Source organism: Phytophthora cinnamomi (genome assembly GCF_018691715.1).
Source record: "Phytophthora cinnamomi strain GKB4 chromosome Unknown Contig53, whole genome shotgun sequence".
NCBI classification, from domain to species: Eukaryota; Oomycota; class Peronosporomycetes; order Peronosporales; family Peronosporaceae; genus Phytophthora; species Phytophthora cinnamomi.
In genome coordinates, this window is record NW_027150986.1 from 2197790 (window position 1) to 2215326 (window position 17537).

Genomic DNA, 17537 nt, shown 5'->3' on the forward strand with positions numbered 1-17537 from the left:
CGCGAATAACACGAAGGGCTTCCACAAGGAACTACTACTCGCACGGGCGTGCTTTTGCTTGTTCATCGGTGCAGCACGCGCAGGCGAGGGTCGCTGTGCAGCCGCTTGTCCATCTCGGCGTACTTCTGCAGCGCCGTCTCCTCGTGGCTCGCCAGCCGCTGCTCCAGGATCTGGATGCGGAACATGGTCTCGCTACAGAAGCGCTCGAACTCCTCGTCTGTGCCCTGGTCGTGCTCGCGCTGGCTGCGCTGGAACGCGGCCTGGCGCTTGGCCAGCAGCGCGTTCTCCTTGTCGAGCCGCCCTTGGATGATGTTGGCGCGCTCGAGCAGCCGCTCCTTCAGGTTGCGCAGACACATATCGCGCACAGTTTGGGCGTCTTCCTTGGACAGATCGCCCGAGGCGTGCACGCTCTGCAAGAACGGACTGAGGTAGTCCACCTCGTTCTTCGCCTGCCGCCATGCCACGACAGTGAAAGCGGTGAGTAGCTAGGTATGATAGAGGCATTTGCAGGCAGCGTACATTTTTCTCGAGCTCCTTGGCGTCCTCCTTCTCTTTGGCTTGGGCCTCGTCCTCGTTGCTGTCGAAGAAGCTCGTCTCCAAAACGATTGCCATCTCTTCACGCTTTCGAATCTTGAGGATATCCTGCGTCTCGATGTCGGAGTGACGCACTGCGCTGTAGCAGTCCTTCTCCATCTATTTGGCAACAACGAAGAATGAATATGAAGTGCAAATACAAATCACCGCCCACGAGGTATCGTACCTGCAGAGAAGATCGCAACTCACTTTCCAGCACCGATAGCTTTGGCTTCTTCGCGTTCGGATCTGCCATTACGACTTCGACGGGAAGGTTCGGAGCCTTGAAATACACGCGCGACCCAGCTGTGATCTTGCCAGTGGCGTAGTGGTAGTAGACGCGGATGGAGCCTTCGTGTACGTTGTACGCCCGCTTACGTTGGTCCTCGTCGGCTACAAGCGCACAGTTTCGTGCAAACTTCTCCTTCATCTTCTTGATGGAGATCTCACCAGCAGGACCACCAGGCAAAATGTAGGGATTTTTCGAGTCCACTTCGTCCTTGTCGGTTGCAAGAGTCAGCGATCGAAAGATGAGGAAGTCATCACGGCCGTCGAAATGTTCCACAACACGCTTTTGGATCTCTTCTTCACGCCTAACTAAGCCGTCGGGACGAGCGCTTGTGTAGAATTGGAACTCCCGGCGATACCCGATCCACTCGGTGCGTGACTTTAGTGCTTCTGGGATTCGACCAGGCGCAAAACGCTCTTCAAACTTACCTTCGAACGGAAAGCGTGTCCGAGATTCAAGTCTATCCTTTCGGTTCTTGAAATACTCACGAATCTCGATTGGTAGTGTACACCCGACATCGCGGAAGATCGTGACGCGTGCAACCAACCCTTGCTCGTGTGTATTGTCAGCGAACTCTTCCACCTTAGCACGATGGTAAAGCGTGACGTGCTGGCAATCTTTTACAAATCTCTTCTTGTACGTTGCTCGATCAATATGCAGCTTTGTCACCCAAGACGGTGGAATGTCGAGAATGAGGTCGTCATCGTCGGCAGCATCCATTCCATGCTGATTATCGCTTTCCGTGCTGAGCATTTTGAGATCATCCGACAGATCCACACCCTTTGAGCCTTGATCAGACTCTTTTGACGACTTGCGCTCTGCTGCGGACAGGAAAACATACTCCCAGTCGGTTGGATTGGCCAGGTCAAAAAGTGTGAGATGCACAGGGTGTTGCTGCATGTTCACCCAGTAATTCTCGTGGTTCCAGACGCTTTCAATGGCAGTGTAGGGAGAATCACGCATCGAGTAGCTGCACCCGGTCGAGGGCTCCAAGTAAAAATGTTCCGAAACCTCGCGCTTACCTGCGCGGATGAGAATCCATGCGTGTGCCCGTTTGCCTTCCAATGGATCCTCGTCATCGTCATTATCTCCGTAGTTGGAATCCAAAACTCGACGTGACTTCTCGAGCCTTTCTTTCTCAGCCAGCTCCTGCCTCTCCAAGTACTTGCTCGTGAAGGATGTGCGGCTGACCAATTTCACGTCGTTCACTGGTTCGCTATCAGTGGTTCCTCCGTGCGCTTTGGACGGATCAGACATGACATCGTGTTCATGTGCCTTCCTCAGTTCCTCTTCCACAGGTAACACAGGCAGTGGGGCCTTGCTCTGATCCAGGAGACAAAGCCACCGAGGAGCAATGCCATTGACAACGTAGGCGTCGTACCCTGCTCCGATGAGGAAGGAGGCCAAGAGCGTGGCCAAATCGAAGCTGTCTGCAGACCTCCACCTGAGCGTGAATGACGGCGACGGTAGACAGACTGGCGGGATCGTCGGGTTTGCCAGAGGCTCATACTCGACAACACCTGCCAAGAATCTCGCCAGTGCGTGGCAGTCGTACAGATCTCGATAGGGAAGTAACGTCGGTCGGATCGTGGTGCACACAAACTTGGGCACCCCCTTTTCGTTCGGTGGATGCAGGTACAATGGTCGTCGCTTGGGGAACATGCGCTCGAACTGGCGCTGGAAACCAGCAATGTACTCGAGACAGAGCTGTTCCTTTGGCGTGTTGCTCGTATACGAAGGTATCTCGGTAGATTCCACAGTGTCGTCCACTAGACGCCGCTGCTTCGTGCTGACCACGCCCGCCATAGTGAACTGCCGCGCGGCGATCGCTGCATCCTCGTCGGACTGGGTCACGACGTCTTGACGCTCGTCGAAGTTGTTGTCGTCGTCGACATGGACGTCCTTGGCATCGGCCTTCATATCCAGCACCATGGCTGCCTTGAGCCGTTTGAGATCGCAGAGGTCGCGGACTGATGAACGGGCGCGACTCAAAGTCGGAGTCCTCGGAGTCTTCGCCAACTACTCGACTGTGATAAGATTCGTGGAGCAGGAAGCCTGGAGATCAACCTTTTTACTCATTGAGACTGCGGAGATTGTCAATGAGTATCATAGCTGTCGCTGCGAGAATCATATCTATCGAGTGATCGCGGACTACCTGGTTGCCAAGATACAGCAGTGACCATCACTCTCGACCTGATCAAAAGTACTACATCTGCGAGCTGTTTAGCGTTGCTAGCCGATTTCTAGAGGTAGTTATCCTTTCCTTGGATTAGACCGAGAAAGTTTGAAGCGCATCGAGTAAAAATTGAAACTGCAACAGGGTCGGATCGCTCATATAGGGAATGACTCGGAAATGGGGGTGACTACACCGCACACTGCAATTTTGGCCAGTACTGCACTATCTACTCCTGCAACTACGAATGCATGAATTTTCTGGGGAAGTCTGTAGCAAACACCTTGACTGAATAAAGCTCCTGCAGCAGCGTTCTTGCCGCGTTAGCTAAATTTCAGTTACGAAAATTTCAGGTGAAACTTCGTTATTCATAAATTACGGGAATCATTCATAGATTTCGGGATGCACAATAACTTACGGATAACTTACATTTCGTTTAGAAATTACGTTAGAAATGCATAACAGTGTGCCCAAATTAAATCACAATTATGCCTCATTACTGTTATTGTAGCCCAAATCAAATCACAATATAGAAAATTGTTTTACAGTATTGAGTCAATTCTTTGTATCGGTGGTACCTAAGTGAGCCTCACTTGGACACTCCTGTTTGCAATGGTTCAGAGCTGTATCGATACCAGCATACCCCGCTCTTACAGATGCCGAATAGACCAACCTCTTCCAGGCACGGAGCTCACAGTGCGAAGAGAGTGAACTAATAAGCAGAGGCGCCCGTTGGGCTTGCACCCCTTCACTTTTCCTTCGCCAGGAAAAAACGGGGGGCGGCTAGTCGAGCTCGAGCTCCGCAATTGACAATGAAGGGCCAGGCGAAGGTCTGGGACGACGCCACGTCGCCGTATGTGGCGCGCGGCTCGCCCAAGCGCAGCCCCGTGCGCTTGGCGCGTCTCAAGATGCTGCAGTGCGCCATCAACACGCGCAACTGCGACGTCCGGGACTACTCCGCCGAAGACGCGAGTCCGCGGTCGGAGAGACGCATCAACCGACTGGAAGGCTCGCAGGACGAGATGCTGGAGACAATGGGGCCGCTAGGAGGACTAATGGGTCCGCTGTCACGCGGAGGGGAGCCCCCGCGCAAGCAGAGGAAGCTCCTGCACGCGTCCTACCGCGCCGGGGAGAAGGTGACGGCGAGCGTGGAGGACCGAGGGTACTACCGTCTCAGCGACCGGATTGGAGCGTTCTACACGCAGTCGGCGCGGACGCTCACGATCGAGAGGATATCGAATTTCACAAAGAGGGAGGCGCACATGCCCGTGACCTTTACAAAGTCGCCTCTGAGGTCGCCGTCATTGCGGCCCATGGCAATGTGCCCGGTGCTCGAACGGGGATCACCGAATAAGTCGTCTGTATCCGTACAGCTCGGTGAAAAGCAGGAGGATAGTTTGCTTTCTCCCCGAGAAGAAACAGTAGATGGAGGCGAAACCGAGCAGCTTAGTGTGTACGTGGATGGATCGAGAGCTTACGCGCGGCACGTGGAGAACAGTCAGGGCATTTTCCGCTCGCCGTCCCCGACGAAACCTCGACACCGAAGCCCCAAGTCGCGGACTAAGTTCTCTCTCGACGTGAATGAAAGCAAAACAAGCAGACAACTACAGCTTGAACCCGTGCAGGCCACCCCAAGAACGTTTGAAATGGAAAAGCGCCGCTACGTGAAAACGATGGAGGCTTACTGGAAGCAGGTGGATTTGTACCTGGCTGCAGCCAGAACGGTGCCAATGGCTCCGGACCGCCCCCATCGCATTCTTCGACGTTTACAAGTGCCACCACCAACAGGGCTAGATGCAGAGGGCTTGCAGACTTTTGATGATCGAAGTGAAGCCATGATTGCAGAGATTTTCCAGGAAGTATACGCAGATTACTACGAAACTGTCGCGCGAAGCATGCTCTCGTACGATCTTCTTGACGCAAACACATGCCTGCAAATGAACATTTATCCTCCGTTTCTACAGGCAGAGCAGAAGTGGTGGACAGACGAGATTTATCAGTCAGACGCTTGGCGGGTTCTGCGCCAAACCGGAATCGACAATTTTCGTGCAGAACTGGCACGTAGTCGAATTCAACAAAATTTGTTTGCTATTAATCCAGTGACCTTCGCTCTCCAGGAACAGTGGATTATGGAGACACCGCCACCCGAATGGGAAATGTCGCCGAATGGAGGAGGGGCTACTTTCTCAACGATCCTTTTCGTGGACGTCTATAGTCCGGAATTCCGAACGGCATTACCGAAAACTGTGAATCATTTTGTAGATGCAATCTCCAGACGTGCGGACCTTGTGAAGGATTGTTTGAAGACATGCTGGGTTTCCGCAGCAGCGAAGAGAGTGAATGAATGCGCACTGCACTTGCACTACTATGCCATCCGCGCCAGCGCAAACCCAGCTGAAAACACGGTTGTTCCTGGAGCGGCGGGGGCAGTAAAAGTTGCGGTCATTAGCAATCGTGCATCACCCTCTAAACTCAAAGGTGACCCATCACGAGGCTCGCCGGATCATGAAGCTCACAACAAGCTTCTGCGAGACCGATTGGAGTTTGAAGGGCTTGTCCAGAAACCCCAGCCGGATCGCCTGAATAGCTCAAATGCAAATTCTGAGGATCCCGAAGCAGCTCTGTACCAGAACTTTGTTGGCGTTCTCGACGCAGCGTCTGTCTTGATGGCCAGGAACTTGAGAGAATCTGTTGAGACATCGGTGAATACCTTTGTTGGGTTTATTCGACAGTTTTCAAGCCCTACATTTAACGGCGAATCTGCTTTGCTTCTTTCGGTTGACTGTACTATCACCAGTGATGGAACAGTCAGAACGCAAGACGGCTTCTTTATCGAGCCTTCCCCAAATATGCTGCGCGAAAAGATTGCATCCTGTATCGACATCATTGTCGAGTCCTCGCACAACTTTCCTCGAATTGATGGCCAATCAAAAATCCCTTCGAAGCTTCGCAGTTCAGCCACCCTCGGTCCAAGTACCATGACACTCGACGACACTTTTGTTGTGAAGGCGAAAAATACTTTGGCTGAGCTTATTGCAGAGCACATGCATGACCCGACAGACGTTCTAGCTCTCTTCCAGCCTTACGACTATCTTATCAACGGCGAATATGAGGCTAAACTTGAAGCGTTGATTGACTCAAGCGATAAACTGTTGCGTGGCGAAGGAACAGCGGAGCCTAAGACTGCCAATGATATTCTTTTGGTTTACCGGCATGAGCTTAATGAACTAAAAGTTCTGGAAAACCGTGTGAAAGACGAAATCTGTGACAAATACAGTTTCAAGCTCTTAGCGATTTCGTGTACCGATGTTAAAGGCAAACTAGTGAACAAGATCAAGGCCCACGCGAACAAGGTTCTAAGCAAAGTGTCAACAGACAATACGAAGCAGATGAGCTCGATGATTGCAGAGTATGAGCAAATTGGGGCCAAGTTGGTGACGGAGCCATTAGACTCCTTCGAGCTTAAAGCACTTGACAAGTTTTACGTCACCAGTATTGATCTCATTGATGTCTTGAATACCAAACTTTACGACGACGTATGCCGCTGCATCCAGTTTCTCAAGGATTTCGACTTTCAGATGTCCCGCGAAGAGATCCAGCTCTTCTTCAACACGTTTCGATGGCCAGAGAATATTAAAGGCTTCCAACGGAAGAGTATGGAGCTTCAGACTAAGCGACAACACGAATTGGAGCTCATTGTGGAAGGTCGCCAAGAACAGCTCTCGAGTCAGTTTTCTTCCTTGCAGCGTCGTATAGAGAAAATGAGGGATTATGCAAATCTGGCGGACTCAGAGAGCATTCTGAAGCGTATCGAGGCGGCGCGGAAATCACTTGAAGATGCTGAAGCTGAGGCCGAGTCCATTAAAGAGCAGGAAGCGATGCTGGGCATGAGTATCACGAATAACCAAACTGCTTTGACGGATCTGTACGATATGCTCAACCCCATCGAGAAATTGTGGTCTACCATTTCTCAAACGATGGAGAAGGTGACATTTAGTCGCGAGGCACCGTTGGCAACTGTGAATGCTGAAGAAATCGAGCGCGACTGTGATCAGTTCCGCCGCACAATTGTTAAAATTATCAAGGAGTGCGAGAAAAATACTGACGTGTATGCGGTGGCTATTACAATGGCTCAAGAGGTGAAGAAAACGCTTGATGATATGCTTGATAACATTATTCCATTGATGGTACTGCTGTGTACTCCCGGTATGCGCGACCGACACTGGGAGGAGATCGAGCGTATCACAGGCATTGAGGTTCAAGTTCACGAGGGATCGAATATCAACCAGATGATAGAGCTCGGATTGCACCGCTTCACAGGCGCGATCGAAGAGACCTGTGTCAGTGCTTCTAAGGAGTACTCATTGGAGAAAGCGCTCGACAAAATGGAGACGGAATGGGTGGGTATCAACTTTTCCACAAAGGTGTATCGATCAACTGGCACTTCTATCCTGTGCTCCACGGATGAAATCCAACAAATTATTGACGACCAAATCGTGAAGACCCAATCTATGCGTGGAAGTCGGTATAACAAGCCATACTTCGAGCGAATCAGCAAATGGGAGAAAATGCTTATCTCGATTCAAGACATCATGGATAACTGGATTAAAGTGCAAGCAACGTGGCTATATCTCGAGCCAATCTTTAGCTCGGATGATATTATGCGGCAAATGCCGACAGAAGGCGCGCTTTTCCGCAAAGTCGATGCAAATTGGCGTCGCAACATGCAAGAAACCGTAGCTTCTCCGGCGGTTCTGACAGTCGCCGAGAGAAGTGACTTGCTTCCGGGGTTACAACAGTCGAACATGGACTTGGACACAATTCAGAAAGGCCTCAATGACTACTTGGAGACGAAGCGGTTATATTTCCCGCGTTTCTTCTTCTTGTCAAATGATGAATTGCTCGAAATTCTTGCTGAAACAAAAGACCCGTTGCGTGTCCAGCCCCACCTCAAAAAAGCATTCGATGGAATTTCTCTACTTGAGTTTCAGGACAATTTGGATATCACCGGAATGCTTAGCCCTGAGATGGAAAAAGTGCCCTTCCGGTATGAGAAGATATCACAAAATCTTATTAATCCAAACAACTCCGGGGGAAATGTCGAGGTTTGGTTGGAAGAGGTTGAGATGACCATGAAGAAAAGTGTTGCTTTCCATTTGGATGGCTCTATCGTGGATTACCCAACGAAAGACCGACTGGAGTGGGTTCAGCAGTGGCCTGGGCAAGTAGTGCTGGCTGTAAACCAAACGATGTGGACTCAGCATAGTGAGAAAGCACTTAATAGTTGCGTGAACGATCCTAACGCTCTAAGCAATCACCTTGAAGTTCTCAGAAAAGAACTCAAGAGAACCGTTGAAATGGTGCGAGGGGAGCTCCCAAAGCTGATTCGTATTACTCTGGGAGCACTTGTGGTCATGGACGTGCACAACCGCGATACAATTGCTGAATTGGTTGACCTGAAGATCACGGATAAATTAGACTTCGATTGGCTTGCTCAACTGCGGTACTATTGGATTCAGGGCGGTGTCTCGGCAACAACCGGCAAGCCACACACCCTCGAGTGTCGGATGATAAATACATTGGCTCTGTACGCGTTTGAGTATCTAGGAAATAGCATGCGATTGGTGATCACACCGCTGACGGATAGGTGCTATCGAACGCTGACCGGAGCAATTCATCTAAATCTCGGTGGTGCACCGGAAGGCCCTGCCGGTACGGGCAAAACAGAAACGACAAAAGATCTTGCGAAAGCAATCGCCATCCAATGCGTGGTCACGAATTGTTCTGACGGTCTTGATTATCTTGCAATGGGGAAATTCTTCAAGGGTCTTGCAAGTTCCGGCGCGTGGGCGTGCTTCGATGAGTTCAATCGTATTCAGTTGGAGGTACTGTCGGTGATTGCTCAACAGATTCTTTGCATTCAATTAGCAAAAGCACAAAATCTGGCAAACTTTATCTTCGAAGGCACAGAGCTACGGCTCAACCCAACTTGCTGCCCTTTCATCACTATGAATCCCGGATATGCAGGGCGAGCAGAACTACCTGATAACTTGAAAGTCCTGTTCCGTACTGTGGCGATGATGGTACCGGATTATGCCATGATTGCCGAGATCATGCTCTATTCATACGGATATATGGATGCTAGTGCCTTGTCCAAGAAAATCACGACTACTTATACTCTATGCTCTGAACAGTTGTCGTCCCAATCTCACTACGACTACGGAATGCGAGCTGTCATGGCTGTACTCCGAGCTGCGGGCAACTTGAAGCGTGCAGAAGGACATTTGCGTGAAGATACATTGGTGTTGCGATCTATTATTGACGTGAACTTACCCAAGTTTCTATCCCCCGACGTTCCTTTATTCAACGGTATCGTGTCGGATCTGTTCCCTGGCGTGACCATCGATCCACCTGATCGAGTCGACATGTTAAACTCAATTAATCACGTTTGCAAGCAAATGAATTTACAACCAGTACCTAACTTTGTGGAGAAGGTGATCCAGATCTACGAGATGATGATCGTGCGACACGGTTTCATGGTCGTAGGAATGCCGTTCTCGGGAAAGACGTGTTCGTGGCGTGTTCTGTCAGAAGTGCTGGCGCACTTACATCAGCAATTTCCTAACGACCACCGCTATACTAATGTCATTGTATCCGTGATCAATCCAAAGTCGGTGACGATGGGACAGCTCTATGGTCAATTCGATGCCGTCTCTCATGAATGGAACGACGGTGTGCTTGCCATTAATTATCGAAATTTGGCTAATAATCCTTCTCCAGATCGCAAATGGCTTATGTTCGATGGACCGGTCGATGCGGTTTGGATTGAAAACATGAACACCGTTCTCGACGACAACCGCAAGTTGTGTTTGATGAGTGGCGAGATCATTGCGATGAGTACTGTCATGAGCATGATGTTCGAGCCTATGGATCTATTGGTTGCATCACCCGCAACAGTGTCTCGTTGTGGTATGATTTACATGGAACCCGAGCAACTAGGTTGGATTCCGGTGGTCAATTCATGGCTTGACTCGATCACAGTGCCAGAAGGAAGCAAGGAGCCTCCGTTCGGGCCATTTGAAATCAACAGTGAGCAGAGAAGCCATATCTACTTCCTCTTTTCGTGGCTTGTCGAACCGTGCATTGCATTTGTCAGAAAAGAATTGGTTGAGCTTTCCCCAACTGTCGATACGAACCTCGTGCAAAGTCTCATTCACATCTTTGAAGCGCAGCTATGCAAGCTCCCAAAAGATGCAGCGTCCAAGAAGAAAGCAACCATCGAGGCACTCTTCATGTTTTCTCTTACTTGGTCCGTTGGAGAGACCATTAATTCCGAAGGGCGAACTCGTTTCTGTGAGTTCGTGCGCTCCATTATGGAGAACATTCAGATACTCGAAAGCAAGTATATTGTGGTAAGCCGTGCACTTCAAGTGCGCAAATGGGAGAAGCCTGCTTTCGAAGATGGGAAAAATACTTACGTACTGGGACTCCCGATGCCTAGCAAGGGCAACCTGCACGACTACTACTTTTACATTGAAGATAGTAAGTGGTTGAAGTGGGAAGAGATGCTCAAAACGTACGTGATTCAGCCCAACACACCGTTCAACCAAATTGTCGTACCGACAATTTTTACGGCGCAATTGGAGTATTTGGTGCAGCTTCTCGTATCCAACAAAAGACGAGTGCTTGTTTGTGGACCTACAGGAACTGGCAAGTCCTGCTACATGACCTCTATTTTGAACGAGGTGCTACCACAGGACCAAAATTCGGTGATCATGCTGTCATTCTCTGCGAAAACGTCAGCCAACATGACTCAAAATATTATTGACGGCAAGCTTGACAAAAGACGCAAAGGTGTGTTTGGTCCCCCTCTGGGCAAGAACGCCATCGTGTTTGTTGACGACCTGAATATGCCACTGGTGGAAACGTATGGAGCCCAGCCACCCATCGAATTGGTAAGACAGCTTATCGATAGTGAAGGCTATTACGACCTGAAGGAAATGTCATGGCGAAAGATTGTCGATACTATCGTGCTAGCAGCAATGGGACCACCTGGTGGCGGAAGAAACCACGTCACTCCTCGGTTGCTTCGTCATTTCAACCTGTTGTGTTTTTCTGAGTTTGATGATACGACGCTCACTCGTATCTTCATTACAATTCTGGACTGGTACTTTGGTTCAAACCCTTTCATTCCGGAGGTGAAGCGACTTTCAGAGGCAGTTGTATCCGCAACGCTGGAGATGTATCAATCTGCTATGATGTCATTACTCCCTACTCCGAAAAAATCGCACTACACATTTAATCTTCGTGACTTCTCTCGAATCGTTCAAGGAATTATGCTTGTGGTGCCCAACGATCAGTTTAATGCTAATAGTTTGGTAAAACTGTGGGTGCATGAATCTCTTCGGGTGATCGGTGATCGTTTGATTGATGATGAGGACCGTGAATGGTTCAACGAGATCCAAAAGAAAATCACGATCAAACACTTCGCAACGAACTTTGACAAGGTGTTTGCCAGCCTCAAGCGAGGTCGTGAGGGTCCGGTCTCAGCCGTTGATATGCGAAACCTGTTCTTTGGAGACTACATGGATCCTGATGCCAGCCCCAGGCTCTACAAAGAGGTGGATGTTCGTCTGGATTCGGACTTTGATGGCATAGCACAGCTCATTCAGTGTCTGGACGGATACTTGACCGAATACAATGGCATAAGCCGCAAGCCAATGAATCTGGTGATGTTCTTGTTCGCGATTGAGCACTTGTCACGAATTGTTCGCGTGCTCAATATGCCTGGTGGAAACGCGCTTCTTGTTGGTGTGGGAGGCAGTGGTCGACAAAGTTTGACACGATTATCTGCATTTATAGTTGACTTTGAGATCAAGCAGATTGAAATCTCGAAAAACTATACAATGACTGAGTGGCGCGAAGATATGAAAGACGTGCTACGTATGGCTGGCACAGGCGCGCGGCCGCTTGTGTTCCTTTTCAGTGATACTCAGATCAAGTATGACGGCTTTGTAGAAGACATTAACAACATGCTAAACTCTGGAGAAATCCCGAATTTGTTCCCGTATGATGAAAGAGTGGGTATCTGTGAAGCCGTTCGGCCACATGTAAAAGAGAAGTTTGGCAAGGCGGTGGGAGACAACATGAACCAGACCCAACTGTACTCGTTTTTCTTGCAACGAGTGCGAAGTAACTTGCACATTGTATTGGCGTGTTCTCCTATCGGCGATGCCTTCAGAGATAGATTACGGAAGTTCCCGTCCTTGATCAACTGTTGTACGATAGACTGGTTCACAGCGTGGCCTTCAGACGCCCTGGTCGCAGTGGCCGAGAAATTCCTAGCTGACGTGGAGATGGATAGCGCAAATGTACGTAAAGCCATTGTAGACACCTGTCAGTACTTCCACGTAAGCGTGATGGAACTTTCCGACAGATTCCTGAAATCATTGCGTCGCCAAAATTACGTCACACCGACTTCGTACCTCGAACTGATTGTGGCCTTCAAGAGCTTCCTTGCACGCCGGCGTGAAGCTGTACAAAGTGCTCGTAATCGTTACGTAGTTGGTCTCGACAAGATCAACTTTGCGGAGAACAACGTTGCAGTGATGCGAAAAGAACTTGAAGACTTGCAACCAGTTCTCGACCAGTCCAAAAAAGACACGGACATTCTGATGGAAGAAATCAAAGCCAAACTTCCTGGAGTCGAAATCCAGCGAAGCGAGGTACAAGCTGACGTTGCAGTAGCTGATGCATCGAAAGCAGAATGCGAGCTGCAGAAAGCCAGTGTGGAGGCTGACCTAGCGGAAGCCATCCCAGCTCTGGAAGAAGCGTTGAAGGCCCTTGATACAATCAAACCGAGCGAAATCAACGAAGTAAAAGCTATGAGTAACCCTCCAGCCGGTGTAAAGTTGGTGTGCGAAGGTGTTTGTGTGATGCTTGGCATTAAACCAGCTCGTATTCCAGACCCGCAGGACCCTTCGAAGCGTATCATGGACTACTGGGGTCCGTCACAGAAAATGCTAAGCGACCCGACCTTTATCACAACGCTGAAGAAGTTCGATAAGGACAATCTTGACCCCAAAACGATGAAAATTGTCACCAGCAAGTACATCGCCGACGAGAATTTCAGCCCAGAAAAGGCTGAGAAGGCCTCAAAAGCAGCGGCAGGATTATGTAAGTGGGTACACGCGATGGCGTTGTATGACAATGTTTCCAAGGTAGTAGCACCTAAGCGTGAAGCGCTAAAGGTAGCTGAGCAGCAGCTCGGCGAGGTTATGCAAAAACTCAACGAGAAACTGTCACAGCTGAAAGAGGTGGAGGACGGACTCGCAGAGTTGCAGCGGCAATTTGACTCGGCCACAAAACAGAAAGAAAACCTCGAGTATCAAGTGGATCTTACTGGCAAGAAGCTTGTCCGAGCATCCACGTTGATTGAAAGTCTTGGTGGCGAGAAAACGCGTTGGACCGAATTCGCTGAGCAGTTGGCGGTACAATACAGCCGCCTCACCGGGGATGTGCTGGTCTCGGCAGGAGTTGTTGCATATCTCGGACCTTTCACTTCATTATACCGGCAGGATGCAGTGCTCGACTGGGTAGCGCGTTGCAAGCAACTTAATATCCCATGCAGCGACTCGCCGTCTCTCAATGGATCACTTGGCGATGCAGTTCAGATTCGGAAGTGGAACATCGATGGTCTCCCCACTGATGGTTTCTCTGTGGACAACGGTATCATCGTGTTTAATTCACGAAGGTGGCCATTAATGATCGACCCGCAGGGCCAAGCTAACAAATGGATTCGCAATATGGAGAAAGAAAACCAAATGACGGTGATCAAGCTAACGGATGCAGACTACATGAGAACGCTTGAAAACGCAGTGCAATTTGGTACACCCGTGCTGCTTGAAAATGTCGGCGAAGAACTGGACCCGTCACTAGAGCCGCTACTACTAAAGCAAACGTTCAAACAGGGTGGAGTGACATGCATTAGACTTGGTGACTCTACAGTTGAATATGCCGAGAACTTCCGGTTCTACATTACAACTAAGTATCGGAACCCGCATTATCTACCGGAAGTATCTGTGAAAGTAACGTTGCTGAACTTTATGATCACACCGCACGGTCTTGAAGACCAGCTTTTGGGAATCGTCGTTGCGCAGGAGAGACCTGATTTGGAAGAGCAAAAGAACAAGTTGATTGTGCAAAATGCTCGCAACAAGGGACTACTTAAGGAGATCGAAGACAAAATCCTGAACATTTTATCGTCGTCGCAGGGTAACATTCTTGAGGACGAAGACGCTATCAACACCATGAATCAGAGCAAACAAGTGGCAGATGAAATCAAAAAGGAGCAACAGGTTGCTGAAAAGACTGAGATTGAGATCGATTCTGTCAGACAAGGCTACAAACCTGTGGCTTATTCAAGCCAGGTGCTTTTCTTCTGCATCGACCAACTCGCCAATATTGAGCCAGTCTACCAGTACTCGCTGTCGTGGTTTATCAACTTGTTTATCGCAAGCATCCTGAATAGTGATCGATCGCCAGATCTAGCCCAGCGCCTGCATAACCTTGACGCCCACTTCACCTACTCGCTCTATCGCAACATTTGTCGTTCCTTGTTAGAAAAAGACAAACTCATGTTTTCGTTTTTGCTGTGCATTTCGATCAAGCAAGGCAAACATGAAATTGAAAGCAGCGAATGGTATTTCTTGCTTACTGGAGGTGTCGCTCTCTCAGAGCCGCCACCTAATCCCGCTAAATTATGGCTCAGTGATAAGCAGTGGGCCGAGTTTTCTCGACTGAGCGCGCTGCCAGCCTTCCACGGCATCATTGAAGAATTTATCGACAGCGAGGACCAGTGGAAGGCTGTATATGACAGCCCAATCGGCCACACCCTTCCGTTCCCCGGCTTAATGGGTAGAGTGAGCGAGTTCCGTCGGCTCTTGGGGCTTCGATGTATTCGTCCCGATGTGCTAGTCGTTGGAATCCAGCAGTTCCTTGTCAAAGAAATGGGCGAGAAGTTCGTGAAGCCACCGCAGTTTGATTTGGCACTTTCGTATTCAGATAGCAGCGTATCGTCACCCTTAGTGTTTATCTTATCACCAGGATCGGATCCGATAAGCTCCGTACTCAAGTTCGCAGACTCGCTTCAGCAGAAAGCGGAGACAATCTCTCTTGGGCAAGGTCAGGGGCCCATCGCCGAGCGAATGATCGTTCGTGCTCGCGAGGCCGGCTCGTGGGTCGTCCTGCAAAACTGCCACTTAGCACCAAGCTGGATGCCCGTAATGGAGAAGATTGCCGAGGACATTAAACTCGACAACACGCACCCTGATTTCCGGTTGTGGTGCACGACGTACCCGTCTGATGTGTTCCCAGCAGCAGTGCTGCAAAATGGCGTCAAGATGACAAACGAACCGCCACAAGGCCTCCGCGCAAATCTCATGGGGTCATACATGTCAGACCCAATAGGCGAGAAGGGATTTTTGGAATCCGTTGTCAAGGGCACCGAGTTCCGTGTGCTGTTATACTCGTTGTGCTTCTTCCATGCTTTGGTGCGGGAGCGCCGGCAGTTTGGGCCACTCGGATGGAACATTCAGTACGAATTCAATGAGTCCGACCTGAGTATCAGCATTCGTCAGTTGGCCATGTTTATTGATGAGAACGTGCAGCTACCTCTGCGTGCGCTGAATTATTGCACTGGTGAGTGTAACTACGGCGGGCGTGTGACGGATGACAAGGATCGCCGTACGCTCATGTCTGTACTGGGCAAGTTTTACTGCTTGGATGTGTTTAAAGAAGGCTACGCGTTTGATGAACAAGGAGTGTACACGATGCCACCCGATGGTGACTACGACTCGTATCTGAAGTTCATCGAAGGTTTACCTCTGGTCGCTCCTCCCGGGGTGTTTGGACTCCACGACAACGCCACCATCACAAAAGACCAGAATGCGACTGCCAAGCTTTGCCGAGACGTGCTACTTACCCAAAGTTCAGGTGGAGGCAGCGAAGGCAGCACCGGATCTCAAGAAGAGCTGGTGGAGGTTGTAGCCAATGACATTCTGCAGCGTCTGCCACCAAACTTTGACATGGAGGTGGCTCAAATTCGCTATCCGGTGCGTTGGGACGAGTCGATGAATACGGTGCTCTGCCAAGAGCTTGTTCGCTTCAACAACCTCATGTCGACTATCCGTTCGAGTCTGGAAAGCCTGCGGAAGGCTCTCAAGGGTCTCGTAGTCATGTCGGCGGAGCTTGAGAATGTGTCGAAGAGTCTATTCTACGGGAAAATCCCTGCACTATGGGCGTCCAAGTCGTATCCCTCCCTAAAGCCGCTGGGTAGCTACGTGACCGACTTGCTGGAGAGAATTGCTTTCTTCAACAAGTGGCTGCTGGAGAAGCCGCCTGTCGTCTTCTGGATCTCAGGGTTCTTCTTCACACAAGCGTTCCTGACGGGCGCCAGTCAGAACTACGCGCGCAAGTACACCCTGCCAATTGACCAACTGGGCTTCGACCACGAGCCCATGCCGCGCAACGACTACGCACAACCGCCAAAGGTACGATTGGTCCTTGACGGAAGACATTGAGCTAATGTATTAGCAAACAAACTTACATATTGTTGTGCTGTGCTGGCAGGACGGTGTGTATGTGCGAGGGTTGTTCCTCGAAGGAGCCAAGTGGGATAAAGCCACGAATGAGCTGGCGGAGTCAGATCCGAAGGTGCTGTTCTCGCTAGCGCCGGTGCTACTCTTCCGACCGGTGAAGAAGACCGAAATGAGTCAACGCAGCTCGTACTCGTGTCCGGTCTACAAGACGAGGTGCGTTGTGCAAATTGCAATCGAAGTCCTGAATCCTGGAATTTGAGATGTCCGATCCTATTCTAAGTGATTCATTTTTTCGTGCTGTAGCGAGCGGCGAGGCACGTTGTCGACAACTGGCCACTCGACGAACTTCATCTGCTTCATCCGGCTGCCAACAAGCCGCGTGGAGGCGCATTGGGTGGCTCGTGGCGTGGCCATGCTGTCCCAACTGGACGATTAGGACCACTTGCGGGTGATTCATCTGGGCCCAGCGCAGATGGCTACAGTATCATATCAGTGCCGAGCACATAGCGTTTTGCCGCCCCGCGATCAGTAGCACTCTAAAATGACTATTTGCTCGCGTTCCTATGGTAAGATTCCGTTGTACGCTGTCCACTCAAGCATCGAAGCGAGCATTTCCATTGCAGCCATTGGGTTCGAATTCCGCATTTGTTGCTTTTCAAAACGCTTGTCACCTAATTTAAGCGCATATCCGGGCTAGGGCTGTTTAAAACTTCGGCTAATACCTCGTCGCCTGGTTGTGCTCCGAACGTCGCCCCCAGAGCAGGCTTCTTCGCCCGACATAATTGTTGCATGGCAATACATGTAGGCAGGTGTGCACTTCGCCTCGGGCCGCTACAGCGATGCCAAACACCCTGTTCGGGGCAGTACGTAGTTTTGAGTATTCTTTTGGGGAGTTTGGTCGATA

At 50.1% G+C, this 17537-nt stretch overlaps 2 protein-coding genes across 2 annotated transcripts; one reads left to right on the forward strand and one right to left on the reverse strand.

Annotated features, from left to right (window-relative positions):
- Positions 1-62: 62 nt before the first annotated feature.
- On the reverse strand, positions 63-2794 carry IUM83_00620 (Dynein regulatory complex subunit 7; the record flags this gene model as incomplete). The annotated part of the gene is made up of 3 exons (XM_067924404.1): positions 63-449; positions 520-693; positions 761-2794. 3 exons carry the CDS (start codon positions 2792-2794, stop codon positions 63-65), a joined length of 2595 nt encoding a protein of 864 aa, XP_067789287.1.
- A 1053-nt stretch (positions 2795-3847) lies between these two features.
- On the forward strand, positions 3848-17069 carry IUM83_00621 (Dynein heavy chain; the record flags this gene model as incomplete). Its single annotated transcript, XM_067924405.1, has 4 exons — positions 3848-10611; positions 11638-16585; positions 16665-16846; positions 16937-17069. 4 exons carry the CDS (start codon positions 3848-3850, stop codon positions 17067-17069), a joined length of 12027 nt encoding a protein of 4008 aa, XP_067789288.1.
- Positions 17070-17537: the final 468 nt, after the last annotated feature.